Here is a 25254-nt window from a genome sequence, read left to right as displayed (position 1 = left end):
TATATTATTATATTATTTAGTAACAATATCTTTGCTAGACCATACCTAGTAAGTACAATATCATAATGATAAAGACTTTATTAACCTGATAAAATATTTATTATGCAGATTGAACTTTATATTTGTAAAATGATAAAGTAATGTTGTCATTATAATAATATAATTTATCGTTATGATAAAAATCGCAGTTTAAATTCAACATTAAAAAGTTGTTGGAGTAACAATATTTTTGTTAATATAATTAATTTATGAACTTAGATAGTTTCAACAATATAGTTGTTCGTTTGATAAATAATTCTTGTTGGTCCTATGTTAACAAGAATTTTGTCAATTCAACTCATATTTTTATTATTATGATTGTGGTTTTTCTTTCGGTGATATTTAATGGGAAATGGGACATTTCCAAGCGGAGTTTTAAATGTTCAAGATTTACACATATTTTTGCTATGACATCTCCATAAAAACGTTTTGTACGATTAAAATTAAATTTTTCAAATATGTACATCAAAATATCAAATAAAACCATCTTGTACAAAACTTTCATAATCACATTTTTTAGTAAATTGGACATTTTATTCGGACGAACACAACACTATTATTATACCAGTTACGAAATAACAACTTGTGTCCGTGGCAAATATCGAATTATTCATCGACCGACTGTTTTATTTCCTTTAGTTTAATCTTAATAATTGCTTTGCTTAGAGGATTAGAGCATAAGTTCTTAAAATCTTAACCTTTCAGGGTCATAAATACCCTTGAAGTATAAAATTGTAGAAAATCAACAATTTGAGAGCCGAGAAGGCGTAATTTTAGTTCCAGAAATTAGAATGTCAATAATATTATGAAAACATTTTCTATTTTCTATTTAATATAATATTATTATTATGTCAATTGTCAAGGTTGCTTTCGTGTCATTAAAAAACTGTAATAAATCGTAATAACCGAACATTAAATCCTTTGATGGGTGTTATAAATGTTCATCATTATTCTTCTTAGAACCTCCTTTCAAGCAAAGGGAAAGCCATAAGTACTCTATATTCTGCTTACGTCCCAATAATAGTTTACGTAGAACTGGTAAAATGAGAGTTTAATTATATGGTGTATGTATAATTGTATATTGCGTTTGCGTATAGACATATAGTATATACCTATATTCGATAAATGATAAATTATATTTCATATTTAATATATAATCATATTTATCGACTTACGGGTTTAGATTAGGTAAATCACAAAAACTATGGTAGATCGTTTACATTGCTTTATAAGTAGATCATGAAAATTATGGTAGACCGCTTATTACGACACCATTAACTGCATTTAGTTATAGAATATAAATCTCGAAAAATATAATATACCCCAACGGCCGAATGGGCCTCCGATATCATAGGTAACTAGGTAAATATATAGTGATATAACCAACATGCAACATAGGTGCTTGCTAATTGGTATGTACGAGTATTTTAATAATTATTAACCCAGTTGTGGCCTATACCGTATATAAACTATACTACTAAACTATTGAATGGATTATGCATTATTGCTCGACTGTAATTCAATTAGTTGAAAATTAAAATGGAATAATATTTGAATAATTTATATAATATGATAAATCATATTTGTATTTAAAATATATTTTAACTCATTAAAAAAAAAAACCAAATATATTATTGTCTCTATACATATTTTATTAATAAAGATAATTTTATTAATTAAAATATATTTTACTTACTAAAGCCAATGTAGTAAGCAAATACTCATAGTTCAGTGGTTTGATGTCTGGATTTCTTTTTACTACCCAACCACTCTTCTTGAGCTCCTCTGATATTATTGGATAATTAATATCCGTGTATTGAAAATATTCTTTTGGCCTATATCATATTTTAAATTTATTATTAAATTAATCACCTTAACTTTAATAAATTCATCATTAATGCAAAAATTATTTTTCAATAGAAAATTAAAACTAGAAAAATTATATAATATAGATATAGCCCCCCACAAAAAAAACAATATGATACAAATTTATGTTTGTTAATATGTATTATTTTTTCCAACTGGGGTAGCACTTGCCTCCAGTGCCCCCCTCCTGGATTCGCCCTTGGCTGAGGGCCACTTTTGCCAATCGGAATATTCCGTCACCGCCACGACATAAGTCGAGTATAATAATGTCGTGATGATATATTTTTAGAGAATTCGACAGGTTTCGCTGGAATCGCATTTAAACACTTCGCATAATACGTATTCCAGATGCACTCCGTTTACAGCCAGCCACTGAGCCAGCTGTATATTATTCGTATATAACGACGTAGACATATAATATTATATCGATTATTTGGTAGATACCTTTATCGCGTCCGTCGCCCGTTTTGTCAACGCCGCGAGCACATCCTTGCCAAGTACTGGCGCCTCAAATGTTGTGGGCCAGCGTATTAAAGTATCGTTTTGAAAATTGTGGTGTAGCACATTTGCTTGGCATTCTTTTTGTAAACTGATGCGCATCAACCTAGTGTAGTTATCCACATTCCACAATTAATTTGTATTCTTTGGGTGGCGATAATTTTCTTATAGCAACTTTTTTCTTCTTGTCCGTCTTGTCGCTGGCGATCCCCGCAACGGACACGGTTCTTTTGCTCTTGGACCCGCCGCCAGTGCCGTAGCTAGGATGCATCATGATAATACACGAACTGTATAAAAAAAAATTTTTTTTTGATAAATTATAGGCTAATAATAAAGATAAAATATACGCAATGCATACATAGATATTTTATAAGATTCTAATACGAGTAATATCTACGAATGCATAATGTTTCAATTGTTAACAGTGAGATAACGGCGTAGCATGACCCATAGAATTATAAATTATAATTATAAATATAATATTAATATTACTCTATGGCATGGCCGCACGAGTAACTATTGGTTATTGCATTTATTGTTATTGGTAAACAGTGTATAGGCAACTGTTTCTAATCGTTAATGTTTATAAATCATAAACTCGTAGACGGCAGTGGCGTAGTGTGTATTAATATTCTTATAGTTCTGTTTTATAAAACTACCTATACAAGTTACTATTAATTTTAGTTTTGAAACGTTAGTTACGGTTTCTTTTTAATATGGATCGACCTTCAAAGCAAAAAGTTTATGTTGACAATTTTTTTACCAAGTATTATGTTGGAAATATTGAAAAACGAAAATGTTTATTTTGTAAAGAGTCTTATGCCTATAATGCATTTCGTTTGGCAAAGCATTTATTAGTATGTAAAAAAACTGATGCAACATTTTCAACGGAAAAATTAAAAATCGCATCATTGTTCATCGATAAACTGCAATAGTATTGATCTTGCCACACTCGGGTAACTATATTTATTAATTATATAAGCACCATAATAATTTAAAAAAATACTGTATTATACAAATGAAAAATAAAATACGGTATTTTTACATCACTGGACTGAGCCAGCTGTATATTATTCGTATATAACGACGTAGACATAATATTATATCGATTATTATATATATTAGATACCTGTATCGCGTCCGTCGCCCGTTTTGCCAACGCCGCAAGCACATCCTCTCCAAGCACTGGCGCCGCAAATGTCGTAGGCCAGCGTATTACAGTATCATTCGGAAAACTGTCCTGTAGTATATGGGCTTGGCATTCTATTTTGAAGCTGACACGCAACAACCTTGTGTAGTTATCCAAATTCCACATTAATTTGTATTCTTTGGGTAGCGATAATTTTCTTATATCATTTTTGTTCTTCTTGTCCGTCGACACGCTGGCGATCCCCGCAACGGACACGGTTCTTTTGCTCTTGGACCCGCCGCCAGTGCCGTAGCTAGGATGCATCATGATTCAAATGAAAAATAAAATACGGTATTTTTACATCACTGGACTGAGCCAGCTATATATTATTCGTATATAATGACGTAGACATATTATATTATATCGATTATTATATATATATTAGATACCTGTATCGCGTCCGTCGCCCGTTTTGCCAACGCCGCATGCACATCCTCTCCAAGCACTGGCGGCGCAAATGTCGTAGGCCAGCGTATTAAAGTATCATTCGGAAAACTGTCCTGTAGTATATGGGCTTGGCATTCTATTTTGAAGCTGACACGCAACAATCTTGTGTAATTATCAACATTCCAGAGAACAGAGAAAAATGACCTATGTGAAAACCTTTTTGAATCATATAAATATATAATCTAAAGTAATTTGATATTAATTATTTTTTTTATTAATTAAAAAGGGGAAATTTTAGGGGTAACTTTTAAAGTTCAAATGGGAACATATGTTTTATTTTATTTATTTTTATTTTTCATATATGATTTATTTTTTAATGAATTTTGACGTATTATTCATAATTATGCATAAATAATTAAAGAAGTTATTAACATTTGAATTTTGTATTTTAATTTATAAAATGCCACCAATGAATAATAACAATAGACATTTGTGCTTCTGTTATACGCCGATGCATTCTTATACAACCTTAATAATCTTTTTGCTATCTTACTATCAATTTATTATAGTCATAAAACGTATGTTTGATATCATAATTTAAGCTTAATATATTACATAGGTAAAATCGTATCATTGTATTGAAAATACAAAAAAAACAACACATTAGATAACAATATAATATACCTACATAATATTACAATACGTAATATATTGTATATTGTTGTATTTATAATCATAACATAATATTTATTATTTATAATATAAAATTATAAACAAAGATCATACAGTAAATAAATAGGCAATAGCTATTTATATAAAATTGTTGTATAAATTATATTATACAGCATACAATTATTTAAAATCTATACAAATAGGTACCTGTATTTGTTGACTAATTTAGGTACCTAAATATATTTTTTAATTTAATAATAAGTAATAACTAGGGCCCGGAAGTTCATGCATTTGCATGTTTTTACTGAGTGCACCAAAACGTTGCTTGTTGAGATAAAAATTTGAATCACAATCTAACGAGTTCAAAAATGAAATTTTAATGTACATATTTTCGCATATTTTGAGGTTTTTTAAAAATATAAGCATACTTAAAAATAAAATTGCATTTTACTGCACTTTAGTGTTATTATTAATTATTTTTTTTTTATTAATATTTCATGATAATTTCGGACTTTGAGTATATTTCCAAATGTATTTGTTGAAAAATATGTCCTTTTAACGTTGCCAATATAAAATAAAAACCTGATCAAAACTAGCGTCATTGCTTGATCGGGCTGATAATTGTCATTCATTTGTATTCGAAACCCTAACAAAATATTCAAAATCCATAGTTGTAAATTTTAATTCTTGAAGTAAATATAACATATTAAATCATATTAAAATTGTGGATATTTTTTTCCCATCTTTTAATTATTATTTTTACCAAAAAACAAAAAAAAACGTAATGTAAAAAAAACCAAAATACACATTTAGCTCATATTTTAGTGATTTTAAGCGTATATTTTGATAGTTTTTAATGCATGAACTTTCAGGCCCTATTAATACTATTATCATACCTAATTTCATATTTTGTTTGAATAAACTTAATATTAGATATACCATTTCTAAACGCTGCAAAATGACAACATTGATTTCGAAAACTTGTATGATTAAATTTCGCGTTCAACATATAGCTAAATGATGCATAAAAATCAAACAGTTTTTGAAAGAACATCACCTTTTCACAACATAAAGATATGATTTATCCAATATTAAATAATAATAATTAGGGCTTGGAATGCTTGGATGTTGTTACAATGATTAAAAGTTATTAAAGACTTAAGGTAATAGCTAGACTTGGGAATTTAAAAGTTTTAAAATCAGACAAATGCAAATAAAAATATGAGAAAATACAAGCATACACTAGAACAAGGCAATTTTGACTGAATTTATTTGAAAATGTGTCTATTATTTGTATTATCAATTTTTCCTTTTTTTGAATAATTGTACCTACCTATTGATCCAATATCAATATCATTGAATAAAATAACTGATAGGTTAATATGAAGTATATTCATCTGTGGCATGGAGAGCAAAGCCAATGACATAAAATTCAAACAATATTTACAATATTTACATTACATTGGTAAAATACATTTCATAATAAGTAGTAAGTACCAATAAGAACTTTTATTTTTAAACTAAATTGACATGACATTTTTTTTCTCTAATAAGTAAACTGTTTAATATGCAAAATATATAGTTGCATACCATATTTATACATATAAATTTATTATGTATAGTTTTATATAATTATAAATATAATAATATGAGTTTTTAATTTAATTATAACAACATCCAAGTCCAAATCACGACTTCAAACAAAATAAGTATTTTAAGTATGTCTTATTGCATCAGTAAAAAAATGTTCATAATAAATTCTAAGTGGAGAATTATTGTTGTCATTTAGTTGATTTTAGTATATTAAAATAATCTAGCCACTAAGACTAAGATATGTATGGTAAACTAAATTTAAAAGCAATGTATGTGAAGATTTTTGAAATGTGTATAATTTTGTTATCAAGAAAAATTATTCTTGTCATTTAGTAGGTAGGTAAGTACAATTTAGTATAAAATAAGCGACCCTGCGACCCATTGAGATATGCATCATACTATTATGTATGGTAAACTAAATTTACTAGTTTGCTTTATTTATTACACTATTAAATGTGATAATAACCAATTTTTAAATATTATGTTCAAGTATTCATATGAATTAATTAGTTAAAGATAGTTGCTTCTGTGTAAATAACATTATAAAATATAAGTGCTAGTCTTTAAAAAGTTATATCAATATAGGTAGGTACTAATTGTTTATAACACTCGCAATATTTAAATTAAGCTACAAGTAATATTGCCTATAATATGTTTATTTATTGTTAACTAATTTAACTTACAGAATTTTGGTTCATGCCAGTGGTTTCATGTAGTTCAATTGAATAATAAATCATAATATAGGTATTTACTATTTTGCTATATTTATTGCAAAAATGCTTAAACAAATTAATAGAAAATAATGATAAGCTCAAAATAGTAGGTTTTGTTTGAATAACCTTATCAAATATAACTGCAAGACTTTAATTCTATAATTTTATTAACACAAACCAACAATAAACCATACAATATAATAATATTTATTAAGTAAATAAGTAAATTTATAAATTCTATGTAATTATTACTCATGAGAAAAAAATTAAAATAAAATAAAGTTAAATACATTAACAAATCTAAAAATGTCAGCTGAAATTCGCTGAATTTTATCATTTTTCATGAAAATAAAAATGTACCATCAAAGGTTACAATATCAATAAGGACAATATAATTTAATGAAAAAAATGATGTCACATTTGCAGTCTTAGGTACCCACCTAATGACTTTTAGAGTAGTTAAACATTTGCTTTAATCTAATTAGCTATCATACATTTCAATAAAATTTTGTCTAAAACTGAAGAAAATGTATCATATCCAAAACAGATTTAATTTAAATCAATGGTATAATATGCATAATAGTTGCAAAAAAAATATACATACAAAATGTATAGTTATGTGTAATTATAAATATTATAATATGAATTTTTAATTTAATTATAACAACATCAGTCCCAATCATGACATCAAACATAATAAGTAAGTATTTCAAATATTTCAAATTGCATCAGTAAAAAATTATAATATATTCTGAGTGGAGAATTAATGTTGTCATTTAGTTAATTTTAGTATATTAAAATAAACTAGCCACTAAGGTATGTATGGTAAACTAAATTTAAAATCAAATTCATTATTTTTGAAAGACTATCAATTTTAAAACTCATAATTTAAATTTAACAAATGTGAAGATATTTGAAATATGTACAATTTTGATATCAAGACACATTATTACTGTCATTTAGTACATTTTAGTATAAAATAAATGACCCATCAAGATATGTATGGCAAACTAAATTATTAGTTTGCTATATTTATTACACTATTAAATGTGACCAATATTTAAACAAATTACTTAAAAATTATGTTCAAGTATTCATATGAATTAATTAGTTAAAAATAGTTGCTTCTGTGTAAATAACATTATAAAATATAAGTGCTAGTCTTTAAAAAGTTATATCAATATAGGTACTAATTGTTTACAACACTCACAATATTTTAATTTATTAGCTACAAGTAATATTACCTATGTGTATATTTATTGTGTAAACTTGATTGATAAATTAACTTACAGAATTTTGGTTCATGCCAGAGGTTATTTAGTTCAATCAAATAATGAATCATAATATAGGTATTTACTATTTTGCTACATTTATTACAACATTATAAATGCGATCTATGTTTGAACAAATTAGTAAAAAAATAATGATAAGGTTCATAATATGCTCAAAATTGTGGCCTTTGTATGAATAACCTTATAAAATAAAATTGCAAGACTTTAAAAATTTATAAATTCTATAATTTTATTAACACAGACCAACAAAAAAACCATACACGCAAATATATCTGATAACAATCAGATGACAAAAATTCAAACACATTTTTCATAAAAATAAAATTGTACCATCAAAGGTTACAATATCAATAAGGACAATATAATTTAATGAAAAAAATATGTCACATTTACAGCATTAGGTACAATGACTTTTAGAGTAGTTAAACATTTAATAACATTAAATTATAATGAAAAGGCTAATTTCAAATTTGAAGTCTTAGATAGATACAAATGTACTATGAATTGTATATGAATATTAACTAATGATGGTGATGAACAAAAATATAATTTTTAATTTCTTAATGATCCATAAAAGAGATATATAAGTACCTTCTTAATGTAAATAGATAAATGATACATATAATCAAAATTATGTCTTCTGATGTTGGTTTAAAACAAATGCAAATATTTCCAGACAGTAACAACCAGTTGATGAAAATTCAAACGCACTAACAAAAATTAGGTACTTAAAAATATGAATTTGATTGAAATAATGAAACAATTAGACACGTATTTAAATATAGTTTAACTTATTGTCTTAACTGTCATTATGTGAATTATTTATCCAGATAAGGATAAAAAAAGCAAACACGACACTAGACATGGATGTATAAATTTAGTTTTGATTTTATAATAAAACATACCTACTAGTTATAGTAGTTAAAATGTCAGTGGCGTAGCCAGGTTTTTTTTCGGAGAGGGCTGATCAAGTTTTGTAAAGTACAATTTAAGATTTTTGTAGCGGTTTTCATAGACCATTAAAAATTAAAATAATTTTCAAATTTTCTTGATATTTCGGGGGTGGTGGTGGGGTGCAGCCCCCCTGGCTACACCACTGTTACACGTTGCATTTGCATACTTAAATAGTAGAATATAGTCCAGTGCAATTAGGTTTTCAGCTCGGAAAAATTCCCACCTAGCTGAATTTTGGTACACACCTTTATTACATCGTTGTAAACAATGTCTAAAAAGTCGACCTCGATATCATGTACGCGTTAAAGGTTATTCGAGGTCAAAGGTCACGAAATTGGCCTTTTTTTTAATATCTCGTTTTTTATTGGTCGTACAAAAAAAAGTCTTAGATACAAATTGTAGAGGAGGTAATTATCTATAAAAATGATTTCTTGACATTTTCACGTCATGTTGATAGTTTTTCCGTTATAAGGCCAACAATGTGTACACTTTTAATGAAATATGATTTTTTCGCTAAAAACAAGTAGCCTTTGCGTTAATATCTCGCTTTATACTGTTTGTACGATAAAAAGTCTCGAACAAAAATTGTAGAGGATAAAATTCTCTACAAAATGGTTATATATATATATATCCAATCGCACTTGCGGTATACAAATTTTAATGTTTACCATACAAAATTACAATAATTTAATATTATATTATATCATATTATAATAACGATAATAAGAATTAAGAATGCATTCGTTTTATGCAAGATGTATAATGTAGGTACATTGTACATATTACTGTTGTCTGGAATGTCCGTTGGGGGAAACATGTTGTACATATAATATACGTAAAGTGTATACACACAAAAAAAAAATTGCCTCAAAGAGAACGTGAAGAAAACGCTGCAGGTCCATCTAACCCTTCACCGCATAAAAAACGATCAAGTAAATTTGATTTTCGAACGCTATGCCTTGTTTGTGGTGAAGAAGCCAACGAAGATGTTGAGAAAAGAAAACGACAAGAATATCGAAGGAAAATTAAACAGGTCAGCACACTTTCATTTAAAGATAATATTATTAAAACAGCTGAGTCCCGTGATGATAGACTCGGTAAAATTGTAAGGGATAGAGTTAATTTTGAATATGATTTAGTAGCTGCTGAGGCGAAATACCATGATAACTGTTTGATATCTTTTAATAAATACAAAAGTGGTGGATCAGTAGGTCGTCCACATGACGAAAATATCAGATTAGCGATGGAAGAAATATTTATCGTTAAATAAATATCGTTATTATAATATGATATAATATAATATTATATTATTGTAATTTTGTATGGTAAACATTAAAATTTGTATACCGCAAGTGCGATTGGATATATATATATATAACCATTTTGTAGAGAATTTTATCCTCTACAATTTTTGTTCGAGACTTTTTATCGTACAAACAGTATAAAGCGAGATATTAACGCAAAGGCTACTTGTTTTTAGCGAAAAAATCATATTTCATTAAAAGTGTACACATTGTTGGCCTTATAACGGAAAAACTATCAACATGACGTGAAAATGTCAAGAAATCATTTTTATAGATAATTACCTCCTCTACAATTTGTATCTAAGACTTTTTTTTGTACGACCAATAAAAAACGAGATATTAAAAAAAAGGCCAATTTCGTGACCTTTGACCTCGAATAACCTTTAACGCGTACATGATATCGAGGTCGACTTTTTAGACATTGTTTACAACGATGTAATAAAGGTGTGTACCAAAATTCAGCTAGGTGGGAATTTTTCCGAGCTGAACCCCTTTTTTCGTCTAATTGCACTGGACTAAATACGAATTTCAATTGAATTAAAACTTAGTGGCTGAATATTCCGCAATCCGTATCTTCATGTCTATAATATGCAACCGCGTTCGTGTAGGTACAATATTGATCGATACATTAATTAAATTATTTAATCATGTTCATAGAGTAAGAATGGGGCCGGCGCTAGAAGTAATGGGCAATGGCGCTTTGGGCGAGACTGCCGAAAACATGTTTTGGAGCCCTTAACTCCCCGTCCCATCTAGTTTGAGTAGTAATAAAATTAAATTTTTTAAGGCTTTTAACTTATAAGGATGATGGGATTTGGATAGACCAGATTAAGTTGTTGTTTAAGTATATATGTATAAGAATACAAAATGTATAGAATAGTTAATCAAAAATTAAATTTGCATCTCTAAAAATAAGTCTTGTTATTTTATATATTTATTTTTCACTTTAAATGCATTTCATTTTTAAATATATTAAAACTTAGTTAAATTATATCATAAATGCATGTTTTGTAAATGATCCTTGTTTACTTGCTGTATCTGCATGAGTCTCATAAACCATTTTTTCATTTTGGGCACCCAAAACTTCTTTTATTTTCCTTCTAAAATTTAAATTGAACAATATTAAAAACAATGTTTTAATATTAAGTAGCTACAATATCAACATTTGTTTTCTTTATTTATCTCCCACACAATATAGAACATAGATATTCCGTATTTTCTCGATTACGACTCTGGTTCAGTTTAGAACAAAGGAACCTATTATACATTTTATAAAGAAAAATATTTCTTATGCATTAACCGGATAGATTTCTAATATTTATATATTTTTTTAAATATAAGCCTGTTTTAATTTAAAATAATTTTGATTATTTTTAAACATTAATAACTTATTCAAAAATGTTAATATTAAAAATCTAATCTATCCAGTTAATGCACAAGAAATATTCTTCCTTATAAAATATATAATAGGTACCTTAGCCCTTAACTGAACCAGAGAGTTGTAATCGTGAAAATACTTAATATCTTTGTTCCTATATTTTGTGGGAAATATACAGAAAAAAAACATTATTGAACAATTAAACAATTAATTTATACAATAGGGACGTTTACTCCATTCTTTATTTTTTTATTACATACCCAATAGCCATAATATTATTTCCATTATCTTTTGATGCATTGTTTGTCCATACTGCTATTTTAGTTCCTTTGCTTCGTACGTTAACTATAGCTCCATTAATTTCAGAACTCTGGTCATATATTTCACCGATTATACTCAATATCTAAAAGTAATAATATTAATAAATTTAAATTAAATGGAGAAAAAATTTTTTCTTACTATATTTTTCCAGTATTCATCAACAAGTTGGCTATTTTTTGCTGGTGGTAACTGCAATAACCAACGTCCTCCAGCACTATTTTTTCCATCTTCCCACATAGGTTTTATTCCATTTTTAAAATAGTTGTAATCACATTGGTAAGAAAGTTGACTCGGACGTTTAATGTGATTAAACAAGCTAAAATGTTTAAGATTGGTATTTTGTATTATTTGTTTTTTTTTTTTTTTTTAAAGAATTTACATAATAAAAAATTCTCTACTTGTTTAGAATCAAAACAAAATGATGGCATTTTTTAATTTATCTTCAGTTTCATGTGAGGACAAAATATAGGTATCTCTCTTTAAAATAATAATTATGATGGACAATAAAAAATGTATTTATTATTTTCTAAAATTTTGTATTCATTTGTCAGTCAAGATTAATCTAATATAAAATAATAATATGAAGTTCCAATTTAAAATGACTGAATGGGATGAATGTTAAAGGGTTTAGCCAGTCTCCAGAATAAAGAAAACTTACCACCAAAAATCTTCAACAGTATCAAAACTAGCAACTTCGTGTATATTTTCTTCCCAAACTTTACTTTTATTTTCAAAAAACCAAAGTGTCCATTTATTCTCTAATGGATGTTTAACAACTAATTCTGCAACAGCCGGTTCAGCTTCAATTGGTTGTTCATTTTCAACTTTTGGTAATTCATCAGACTGATGAGCTGGTTCTCCCTAAATGAATAAAACATATTATTACTTTTATTATTTATAAAAATAACGTTTACAATCTATAGATTAAAAAAAAATTACAATAAGCAAATGGGTTAACAAAGCAAGAAATGATATATAAACCTGGAAAAAATTACTAGGGCAGTTATCCAGTGATAGAACCCTTTTTGCAATATTCAGTTAGAAGATAAACATGACAATATTTGAATATAAAGATCACGACACCAACTTCTTGCGACAGCAAGGGGGGTTGTTAAGAATTGAGAATGATAATTGAATAATTAAATTTTGGTAAGTAATGGGTACCCTAAAGATTTATTAATTTTAGAATTTACTAGATTATATTAAGAATACTAAAATTTGTAATAATGCTGTTATAAGCGTGTGCATAAATTAGCACTTGTTCGTTTTTCTAATTCTATTTGAAATAGATAAAAAAAGTTATTTCTTAAATTAAATATCTATTACTGTAAGGGGATTTCATTTTATAAATAATTTTACTTATAAATAAAACATAACGTTTTAAATTAAAACCACTGGTAACTTTTAACATAATGTATAATCTGTCCAGTGAAAAAAAACACCAAGACCTGAAAAATTCAATTCTTCAGCATATCCTCATGTGACAGTCTACTATGATGGAAAGACATCAAGTGAGAATGCAAAAATTCAGAGAAGTCTTTCGCTTGATAGATGAATACAATTTTAGTATAAAAGTAGCACTATTTCATAAAAAAATAGCAGAGAAGAAATGTCCGAAGGGAATAAGTCCACTATTTTTAATTATATTAACCATACGTGTAGTTTTTGATCAATTGCACTATGTAATAAAAAATAATACTCAATTCTAAAACAGTGTTTACTTAAGTATATTTACTTTCCTAAATATATATTTAATAATCGAGTATAAATTAAATATTAATAAATAGCTATACTAGAATTCTTAATTCATATAAATGATCAAAAATATATTTTGTCTTTAAAAGTAGTATTATAGCTAAAATCAGCTATCAGGTATAAAGATGTAAAACATGTTTCTCACCTCAACCATATTCGTAAGTGTATTCTTCACCTGCTCTTTGCTAAATTAAAAATTAAAATAGTGTGGATTTTCAAAATAGGTACGTAATAAACATCAACAAAATATCAAGAAAATTGTATTCAGGAAATACTTAAAATAAGTTAAATTTTATGTAGAAAATAAGCGATTAATACGTGATTAGAAATAAGACCATGGTATAGAAGATAAAGAAATGGGACCACATTTGACATCGACAGTTTGGCCACATATACATTTTTTTAATATTTTAGAAACAATAAATGGAGTCACTGGAAAGATGTAAACATAATTTCTCCAGTCTTGAAATATGGAGTCAGGGGTTTGGGCTATGGAGTTTGGAATGAGCTATGATTGATGAATGATGATCGACTTAACGTTTACCAGTGACTTAATTTTTATTGTCATTCGTCCGACTAACTGCTTCTAAGTGTTATAATAATTATTGTGTTTGAAGTTTAAATTCAGCTTACGTTTTAATGTTCTCATGTGTTATTGCTGAAATTACACTTAATGCTGTTTTCTGTTGGATTCAATTAGTAATAAATACAACTCTTCAGAAAAACTGATGTTCCAACTTTAATCGTACTTGTAAGTTGGTATATATCTGCGTTTTCATTTAAATAATTAGAATTATGTTTTTTTTTTTTATCAAACTTCATAATTTATCGATTTATTTTTATAGTACTATAACACACGACTGATCAATATGGAAGAGGAAAAAGTTGCTACTGATGTTTCTGAAAAGCGTAAAGTTGAGGATGATAATGTAAATCCTAAACCTAATCCTAAACGAATTAAACTTGTCCGACCTGTATTTTCACCAGTTGCCAAACCTCCAATCTCCACAACCTCAGAAATCGATAAATTAGAAGTTCTACCTACAGATATACCTAAATCTAATATTATACAATCAACAGAAATATCTAAATCTACTTCACAATCAATAGAAATACCTAAAGCTACAGTACAACAAACAGAACTACTTAAATTAAATAATTATTCTGTTTCCAAAGTTCCAACTGAGGTTGAAGCTTTACAATGTACTGAAAAATCAGTTGATCAACTAGAAATAATAAAAACATCAATTGCCCCAGAAGCTGTCAAAAAGCCTGCAGTCATGATTCACAGTCCTGAAGAACAAATTGATACCAGTTCTGATGCTTTATATATAAAAAATATGTTTAGTGAAGAGACAAAAAAAGAATTGGAACATTTAAAAAAAAATATTTTCAAGATTGATGATGATGGATCATCTTCAGAAAATGATAGTCAACCCAAGCGACCTCGATTGAAGCGGCCGACCTTTGTTACATCAACTGTGGAAGTTAAAAATGAACCTACTGATTCAAAAATATTTAATAAAATAAATGAAACGTCTAGATTAGATTCAGTAAAATCTGATTGTGAAGATAATACTAACAAAAATATTGAAAAACCTAGTGAAAAATTATTAAGTGCTGAAGAAAAGATTGACCAAGCAACAAAAAATATTAATGAGGACGTAAGATTAAAACAGTTAGGCCAAGTCAAAATTTATGTTGAAGATATAATAAAGACACAGTCTAATAAAATTGCCAATATTAATAGAGCTAAAGAAGAAAAATCTACCGCATTCAATTCTGTTGTTAAATTAGTTGAAAACAAAACTGATGTAACAAAAAGCATTGAAGTGGATAATGTTCATGATGTTGATAAAACAAAGCCTATCCAAATAGAGACTATTGCACAAGAATTTACTGATTTAAAAGAAAAGGAAAATGTATTAGTTGAGGAAAAATCTATTGACAAAAAAGTTAACTTAAAAGTTGAAGAACAAGAATATATAGTAAAAGAAAAATTAACTGAAGAAAATAACCTTAGTAAAGTAACTTATGAAAACTTTTCAGACTCTAATATTGTGAAAGAAAGTGTCAATGACAACTATAGAGTGGTTTTGGAAAGGTATGTTGACAAACAATGTAAAGCACAAGATAAAAACCCTAGTCCAATAATTGAGAAACCTAAAGACGAAAAGTCTATAGTAGAAACTAGTTATGAATGTACTAATGAGTATAATAAAAGCAATGATGAAATCAATAGTGAATGTAATATTAATGATAAAATAAAAGATAAATTATGTGATTCAGAATTAGATAATTCTCAAAAAGCTGATGATATTACTTATTTAGAAAATAAAAAACAAAAATCTCCTAAAAACATACATGTTGAAGATGAAAATAAGCATACTACTATTATGTTATCAAATGAAGTACTAGGCAATGATATAAAACAGAATAACGAAGAAAAAGACTCTCAAATGTTTAAATCTGATATTTTAAAAGCAGCTCTTATGTCAAAAAAATCTCCTGAATCACTTGGAAATTCTTTGGATGTTTATGATCAACCTTCTGCTAATCTACCTGTGTTAGAAACTAAACAAAATGAAAATTTACCAAAACTGGGTCAAGACACTATAGTTAATAAAATAGAAGCAGAAATAAATCTTGCTATTAAAGATCAGCCAACTAAAATTAAAAAATCACAAAATAAGATTCTTAGTAATGTAACAGAAATGTCTAAAGAAGCATGTAGCTCTGTTTGTCTTGATGAAAACGCATCAGTTGGTAAAATTGACGAGCCTCCAAAATGGGGATCAGCTAAAATGAATGAAGTAGAAAAATTTTTAAATGATTCTAATGTAACCATTACTCCTATTTGTAAGTCTCAAGAATCACCCAAACTTGGTAAAATAACATTGAAATTACCTAAAGTTGGAAATCCAGAAATTAAATCTGAAACTACAGTTCGTCCAGATGTTAAATCTGAATTGATAAAAAAAATCACAAATAAGCATATTGCTATGGGAGATAGTCCTTTAAAAAATGCTCTTTCTCAACCTTCTAAATCTTTTAGTGACTTTGCTACTATTAGACCTGCACCTAAACTTAGTGCTGAACAAATAGCTCTTTTAGAACAACAAATTTTAAATACCCCCAAAAAGAGGGGTAGACCACCAAAAGCTTTGGCTCAACAAAAACAATTATTGTTAGAATATCAACAACAACAACAGTCAAAAGTTCAAGAAGGCAGTACTGAAAATGAACCTATTTTTCATGTTCCATTATTTGATATGGAAGACATGAGTGGAGGGACAGGAATGTTTGATTCATTTGAAGCATCAACACCAAAGCGAGGAAAGGGTATTAGAGGTAAAGGTAGTCGTGGGCGAAGAGGTCGAGGAGGTCGTGGTGGTAGTAGTCGTGGCCGCGACGGATCAGACAGTGATACTGCATCAAATAGTAGGCGTATAGATGACGAAGGAGAAACTTTTCATGAAGAAATGAATCAAGAGGAAGAAACCAAACAAGTAGCAATGATAGAAGCTGAACGACTTAGAAAAGAAGAAGAACGTGAAAGAAAATTAGAAGCAAGGAAAAAGAAAATAAAACTCCGTAATGATATTTTAAAAGAAAAGAAATTGAAAAAGAAACAAAGAGCAGAAGAAAGAAGACTTCAGTGGCATGAGAAAAAAAGGCTTATGCAAGAAGAAAAGGCCCGAGCCGCTGAGATGAAAAAATCTCTTCCACCACCTCAAAACTTTGATGATGAGACTCGTATGAGTGCTGATTGTAATAATAGTCTGTCCCAATCTGCTAGGAATTTCATGATGGGTATGTAAATATTTTAAAAATTATTAAAACCCTGATTAAAACAAAGGATATGATAGTAATATATATTTTTAGGTGATGAAGATTTATCTATCAGTGGTACAAATGATAGTATTAGAATGAAGAAAGGAAGAATGGAAGTCATTGATCTTGAAAGGTAAACTTAATTATGCTTTACAGTACATTTTATATTTTTTAAATTAGTATAATATTTTAATGTGGGTATTAATTTATAATAGTAATAAAACATTAACGGTTGATCAAATTGCTGAATATCAATGGCCATTGGAAGGTGGAGAATTGTATATGATTCAAGAACAAATATCTAATTTTTTGGGTGTTAAATCATTCAAAAGAAAATACCCAGGATTGAAGCGTCGTAATGTTGAAGCTGAAGAACGAACATTCTTATGTGACAGTGGATTGGTTGCTGAATCATTATGTGATCTTGGTATATTTATAAAACAAATTAATTTTATTTATATTTATATTAATCATTTATTAATTTTGATGTGTTAAATTAAATAGGCTTAACAGTTTTGTATAGTTCGGAAGTATTAGATGTCATGTATACAGATTTTCCAGAAAAATATGAAGAACTGAGAGAATATATGAGACTTAAACACGCCAAAGAATTATCTAATCGACAAAGAGGTATAATATAACAGTTTTTATACTTCATTATTAAGTATAAAAAAAAATTGTATTTTAATATATGTTTATTTTTATACTTAAAGCATTGATGACAATAAGTTCAAATAATGATGGGTCAAAGTTAGATTTACGTGATAGAGCTATGGAAGCTGTAGCCAATTGGAATGCCAATTTAAACAAGTCACGTCTAGAATCTCGTAAGTGTTCAATGGATATGCAAACATTTATTGTACATTATCCAAAAAATAAATGTAAGAAAATGGCTATTCCTAAACCTAAAATTGGCAGTTATCCATTGGCTTTACTACCTGGACAATTCTGTGATTACTACGCAACGTAAGAGTTAAAGTAACTAAGCTGAAATTTGTTTTGAACTTCTCAAGTTACTTTGTAAATTTTAGATACTCTAGTGAAGATTTACGTTACTTGCCAATGAACACTGTTATGTATGGTCCTTTGAAATCTGTAGATAAAGACTTTCCTGTTTCATTAAGCAGCCAATCTGAATCTGAAGATAGCTCTTCTGACGACTCTAGGTAAATTTAATCATTTGACTTCTATGTCTATATTAACATAACTAAAAGTACTTAATTGCATGATGAATATGTAAATAAGCAAGGTTAAAGTAAACTATGGTGTAGGACTAATATTAATTTCATTGGCAAACATTTAATCAGAAAAGGGTATTTTACAAACTAACCATTTTTGCCATGAAGTGTTCATGTTTAAAATTAATTAATAGTGATAGTGATGATTCAATTGACGTTGACAACAAATCTGACAAAAATTGTTTGGAGTATGGTCCGAGCGATAAAAAAGGAGCTGAATGCAAACTATGTTTTGGCACTGCAGATAAGAATAAAATAGGATCGGTCGAACCATTGATTCATTGTTTTAAATGTTTAACAATTTGTAAGAACAATTTATTAAATCAAAATAAATGTATTTTAAATAATATTTTGAAAAATATATCATCAATTTTAGATCATCCAACATGTTTGGATATGACATTGGAGATGATTCCATACATAAAACGTTACAATTGGCAATGTAATGAGTGCAAATCTTGTGCTCAGTGTAAAGAAGTGGCTGATGAAGATAAAATGTTATTCTGTGACCTTTGTGATAGAGGGTAAGTTAAAATATAATTGAATTTATTTAATAATTTATTATTTAAATTTATTACTACTGTACATTTTTTTTTTATATATATAGGTATCATATTTATTGTGTAGGACTCCGAAGAGTACCTGAAGGTCGTTGGCATTGTCAAGAATGTGCTATGTGTAGTTCATGTGGGGTTTCTGATCCAGGACCAGGTGATTCTAAATGGTTTTACGAGGTAATAGTTTAAAATTAACTATAATTTGTTAAACCTTGTGTTTAATATTTTAATTTAAAGTTGTGTACTAATAGAGATTTCTTAAATTTTTTTCTATTATGATGTTACATTTATTTCAGTTTAAGAAAACTGAAAAAACTGGGTCAAAAGTCTATTGTCGTACATTATGTGCTCCGTGTTCCAGGTATATTACATAATATTGAAAGTTATTTTGAACTTTGAATTATTTTGTTTAAATTATTTATTACATGTACATACATTTTATCAGTTATTTTGTGAAAATAATACATTTAAATCATTAACACATTTTATATTTTAATACAAATAAAATACATTTTAACATATATTGGGGCATTCTGGTTTGTTTGTGGCCAGGTCATGGAAAAAAGGCCATTTCTGCCCTAATTGCATGCGTTGCTATCCTATCAAAAACGTCGAGCGCATGACACAGTGTAACAGTTGTGATAGATACTTACACTCAGGTATATAACAAAAGCTTATTGTTGTGATTACTTTTTATCATAACACTAATGTATGATTATTTAACACATTGTTGACCTGTGTGAAATTCTAAACTTATTAAATAATATTAAAAAAAAAACACATTTTATGACATGATTTAAAAAATAATAATTTTAAACTCTTATTAAAAACATAAAAGTTATTAATAATTATACTTGATACATCTAATATTGTTGATTAAATATAAATTAATATTTATTATTTTTTATTTCATATTTTTGTAATGATTTAACTTGATCAGATTTTATGAGTTTAAAAACCTTTTTCCTTAAAAAATCAAATGAACTTTGGATTACACAAAATTAGTTTTACCTAAGACATTTGTTATTTTTTTATAAATTTTTTTATAGATGTATGTACATTTTTCAATTTTTATTTATTATATGATAACATTGAATAAGTAATTACTAATTTAAATTAGTTCTGAGGTAAACAGTTTTTATTAATTATATATAATTATTGTATTTCAATTATACATAATTTCCTAGTAGACTATCATTATAATATATGCATATTTTATTTTAAAATACATTATTTGTGATGCGAACTAGCAAATTACGATTTAAATATATACTATCTACAATTTTAGAAAATTATGCTAGTCATGATGACTGACTGGTATACTTTTTAAACATCGTTTTACATGTTATTAAGTTGAAAAAAAAATAAGTTAAGATAATTTAGGATTTAGTTGTCTTTTCTTTAATGTTATCATAAATATAGTAATGAACTTGTTTTAATAATTTTTCTAAATAATTGCTGATTTGAATACTGTTTATAGCATTATAAAAAAAAAAGTACAAATACAAATTACTAAATGTCACGATTTTATTATTTAAAAGTTCAATAGCTATATTAGGACTTATAACTATTCTAAATTCATAGCTATATTTTTCAATAAAGATGAGGAAAACTTATATCACAGATCTATAAACAAAATTTAAAACATTAAAATTATATGTCAAGTATGCATTTTATTTCTTTAGTCAAAATATTTTAATAATTAAATTATATGACTTTTATGTTTTGTTATAATTTGATTTTGATTAAATCCTTATGTTGTGGTTTTGCATTGTGGTCGACAATTGTGTGATATTTTAAATAGTAACTTTGATAATATTTTATAGAGTGAGTCATTTTGTTTTCTCGTTTTCTATTCAGCTAAATCTAGAAAACATTGGACCAACTCTATATTTTCATCATTTTTATTTTATTCATTTGTTTGTCGTTTTTTTTTTTAGAATGCATCAGTGAAAGTACATCAATTAATCAAGTTGTTACATGTACTATATGTGAGGAAAAAGCAGTTTCTAGATTATTAACTACAGTGCCTAGATCCTTGATTAAAGTCTGAATTAAATTGCTAGGTATAGCCTATTCTTAACACATTAAAAAATTTGTTTAGATTTTTTTCATCTATTTTATAGAGTTAATTCAAATCCATTTTTTGCTCATTAACATGTAATTAAAAATTAATTGGTTTTATTTTAATATTTTCGTTAAAAATTGTATATATATATTATTTAAAGGTAATTGTAAATACTAAATAAATAAATAATAGCTGGACTATTGATCAAATCTAATTGAATTTAGCAATAAAACGATTATAAATGAATCCATGAGTAAACAAAATACTTAAAATAAACTAATTTATGAATCTTGTGAACATTGATTAATTAGTCATGATAAAATCTAATTATATTTGTCAGTTGTTGCCATAATATATCAATAATATTCATAAGGATATGTATTTATATATATATATTATTGAATAATTTGTCAATATTACAATTTGTATTTGATAAGTAATTTATATTAAAGTATTATTCAATTAACATGTTGAACATAATAATATGTACAAAGAATAATTGTTTAAAATTATTGCAGTTATATACCTAAGATAAATATAATAGATTGCATTAATTATACAAATGCTAACAAATTAGTAATAACCATGTTGTGCATGTGTTTTATTAGAAATCTACACTACCTATAAATCTTAATTATTGTACGTTTATTTTTAATTTATTTTTGTATATAAAATTAACTTTGATTGCTTTCTAGTTTTGGGTAATTACTAATTGATGCAACTTGATTTCACAGTTTTTTTTTAAAGTTTTGTAAATTATATATGTGTTGTACGCATTGTTGAATAATTTATTTTATTTTACCGATTAAATAATATTATAATTAAATATAATTTATTTATTATTTTATTTTTTTTTTTTTGCAAAAATAATATTATAAACTAATACACTTTTGGTTAGATTAATAGTGTTTTTTTTTTATAATAAATAATAATATTTTCTATGAAAATATAACTGTATGCAATTATCTTAGTGTACTTTTAGATATTTTAAGTAAAAAAAAATTGATAGATTTCAAACACTATGTATAATAATTTTTTTTTTAAATATAAATATATGATTTACCTCAAGTATAATTTTTCTTTAAAATGTTAATGTTATACATATAATAAAATATTCCTAACTTTTGAATAAATCTCTGGTTGGTAGATACCACACAGTGGTGAATTAAGGTTTTTGACTCGAGGCTAATGGTAATTATTTAACCTGGGGTTATTAACTCTAGGAGGTCTGCATCCCCTCATCCATATTTCTTAGCTTATTATAACTTATTATTTATGATTTGGTATAATTTATTAACATGATAAATACAAAACTATTATATATAACATATTCATTTAAAGTTTAAATGTATTACTTATTAAATATAATAAATTTAAGTGTAATTTAAATATTATTGATTTGTTATATAAAATTTAATTTTCTGTTTTTGAGATACTTGTCATTACGACTTTACAAGTAATTGATGACATGTCAATAAGGTCAACCTATTTGCTCTGTTCTATAGTAGGACTCTCGGTTATCATTTTATAATAACTCAATAAAAGTAATAAAAAGTATTCTGTCATACTGTTTCTAAAATAAAACTTCTTTTTTACCATGACATTTTTCAGGTATAACAATTGTCAATTGATATTATTGAACTACAAAAAAAATTTCTAATGAATGTAATCCTGAATACTGATTTAAGAATTATTTTTTCAGTAATTGACTAGTTTTTCAGTTCAACTCTTTTGTACTGGAATATCTATGATTGTAATTGAATAAAACTATAAGCTTTTGAAATTTATATTTGCGGTTCTAAAACAACCTATAATTGTTATAAATACTTTGTATATTTAATTGTCGAGCTTTCTGTTTATAGCTTGTGGATAATAATAATAAAAAAAAAATACTACATAGATTTGTAATATTTCATGTTTACTACTTCAGAATCATTACAGGCAGGTGAACCTATAAAATTGTTATTAACACATTTTAAGTCAAATACTACAAATTACAATTTGTTTTTCAGTATTGTAAAAATACTCATTTATAAATATACATTTCTTTAGGTAAAGATGTACCAAAATGGTATTGTCATAAAGTCCTTTAAATATGCAACTATTTGAATATTTAGATATTCAATTTTATAGAAATTTTACTGTTTATTAAATAAAAAATAAAAAACATTGAATAAATCAATGAAATAAGAACATGAAAGCTAAAATTGTAAAATGTATTCAAATAAGGTAAATCACTTAAGAGATCGTATAGTATAATTAAATTAATTTGTTTTTACATTTTTAAAGAATATAAAATAAATTTTACTGATCAACTATTATTAGTTCATCAATTCCCCAATCCTCATAACTATTGTCTGGCAAATATCTTCTGATTATAATAGGTATTTTACGTTTCTTCAATTCTTTCATTGCAATTTGTAATGGATCAGTTTCACCTTCAAGTTCTACCATGACAGGGGCACACATTGCTATCTGCAAAGCTCTTGTACCTAATACTCGAGCTCTTTCATACCTAAAACAAATAAACATGTAGAATATTATTTAAAAATATAGTTTTTTAAAGCTTAATGTTTGAGATTAATATTTAATTTAATTGAAAACATACTTTGTCATATACTTAGTAGTAATTCGTTTAGACTTTTGAACTTGACTTTGAGCTTCTTGAATAGGTAATATATCAATGTTATCTTCATTCTCCTGTAAGAGTTTAAAATTTAAATTGATACAAATAAATAATCAAATTTAATTTGTAACGCTAGATATAGATGAAAATTAGTACTGTTAAACAGTAATGAATGAATGAGATGACATTAAGAATAAAAATTCAAAATAATACAAATAAGTTATTACTTCAGGTTGATCTAATTCATCCAAGTCTGCATCGTCTTCAACTTCATCAAAATCATCTGCACCACCACTGAAACAAATAAATAAATAATAATTTATAACAGATCAAGGTTAGTAAATTATAAGTGATAGGAGGAAATATTATATTATATTACAATTTACAATCACATCATTCACATTCTATACAAATTAATACAAGATTAGGTACACAAAATTTTGGTATATTTTTTAAATATTTATGTACAACGATCAAGTTGTTTGTTGCTAAAGAGTAGATTGAACGATTTTGACTAGACTTGTGTTGAGAAATGTTCTGTCTCTATTGTCAAATTAGCTTTTACACAAATAGTATAGGTATAATTAACATGATGGAAAACATTGAACACTAATTGCTTAAACGTAATTTAAAATATTTAGTTAATACAGTGTAATGTGTAAATGTTTAATACATGTGCAAACGACGTGAATTTAAATATATTCTGATATTAGATTGAGAGCAATACTCACTCGTCGTGTTCAAATTCTTCGTCAGCCATGTTTACTATATATTTTAGTACAACTCTTAAAATTAATAAATATAAATACTTATCGAATAACAATAATTACAACAAATTGACAACAGGTACAAGTAAACGAACCGCGAAGACAAATTTTTCAAATTATAGTGATATTTTCTTAGTGATGACTACAATCAACATTACTGAACCAACTACCAAGTCGAACTAACCTATTTGCTATGATACCAT

The 25254-nt window shown here is 26.7% G+C and overlaps 3 protein-coding genes and 1 long non-coding RNA gene across 8 annotated transcripts; 1 reads left to right on the top strand and 3 right to left on the bottom strand.

Moving 5' to 3' along the window:
- Window positions 1-1734: 1734 nt before the first annotated feature.
- LOC132930860 (uncharacterized) lies at window positions 1735-4189 on the bottom strand. The gene is made up of 4 exons (XR_009662290.1): window positions 3982-4189; window positions 3533-3845; window positions 2350-2690; window positions 1735-1874 (listed from the first exon to the last, which is right to left on the bottom strand). It is a non-coding gene; the product is annotated as an uncharacterized LOC132930860 (long non-coding RNA).
- Window positions 4190-11419: 7230 nt separating this feature from the next.
- On the bottom strand, window positions 11420-14274 carry LOC132929559 (eukaryotic translation initiation factor 4E-like). Its single transcript, XM_060994993.1, has 5 exons — window positions 14107-14274; window positions 12865-13067; window positions 12345-12522; window positions 12146-12288; window positions 11420-11607 (listed from the first exon to the last, which is right to left on the bottom strand). Exons 1-5 carry the CDS (start codon window positions 14113-14115, stop codon window positions 11496-11498), a joined length of 645 nt encoding a protein of 214 aa, XP_060850976.1. The 5' UTR covers window positions 14116-14274; the 3' UTR covers window positions 11420-11495.
- A 150-nt stretch (window positions 14275-14424) lies between these two features.
- On the top strand, window positions 14425-23047 carry LOC132929556 (titin homolog). Of its 5 annotated transcripts, none has more exons than XM_060994985.1 (13): window positions 14426-14712; window positions 14807-17774; window positions 17847-17928; window positions 18011-18222; window positions 18300-18425; window positions 18509-18761; window positions 18827-18961; window positions 19168-19337; window positions 19410-19557; window positions 19641-19767; window positions 19887-19951; window positions 20143-20249; window positions 21531-23047. In XM_060994985.1, exons 2-13 carry the CDS (start codon window positions 14831-14833, stop codon window positions 21641-21643), a joined length of 4482 nt encoding a protein of 1493 aa, XP_060850968.1. In that variant the 5' UTR covers window positions 14426-14712; window positions 14807-14830; the 3' UTR covers window positions 21644-23047. The 5 variants fall into 5 exon arrangements, with proteins under 5 accessions (XP_060850971.1, XP_060850973.1, XP_060850968.1 ...); XM_060994986.1 differs by having other exon boundaries at window positions 14426-14720; XM_060994987.1 differs by lacking the exon at window positions 20143-20249 and having other exon boundaries at window positions 21531-21684.
- Window positions 23048-23860: 813 nt separating this feature from the next.
- On the bottom strand, window positions 23861-25231 carry LOC132929560 (DNA-directed RNA polymerases I, II, and III subunit RPABC2). Its single transcript, XM_060994994.1, has 4 exons — window positions 25016-25231; window positions 24512-24578; window positions 24267-24358; window positions 23861-24173 (listed from the first exon to the last, which is right to left on the bottom strand). The coding sequence occupies exons 1-4, from the start codon at window positions 25042-25044 to the stop codon at window positions 23963-23965; spliced, it is 399 nt and encodes a 132-aa protein (XP_060850977.1). The 5' UTR covers window positions 25045-25231; the 3' UTR covers window positions 23861-23962.
- Between the last annotated feature and the right edge of the window lie 23 nt (window positions 25232-25254).

Source organism: Rhopalosiphum padi, chromosome 4 (assembly GCF_020882245.1).
Source record: "Rhopalosiphum padi isolate XX-2018 chromosome 4, ASM2088224v1, whole genome shotgun sequence".
Taxonomy (NCBI): Eukaryota; Metazoa; Arthropoda; class Insecta; order Hemiptera; family Aphididae; genus Rhopalosiphum; species Rhopalosiphum padi.
Note: the sequence above shows the minus strand (reverse complement) of the source record. Positions and strands in the feature narration are given on the sequence as shown.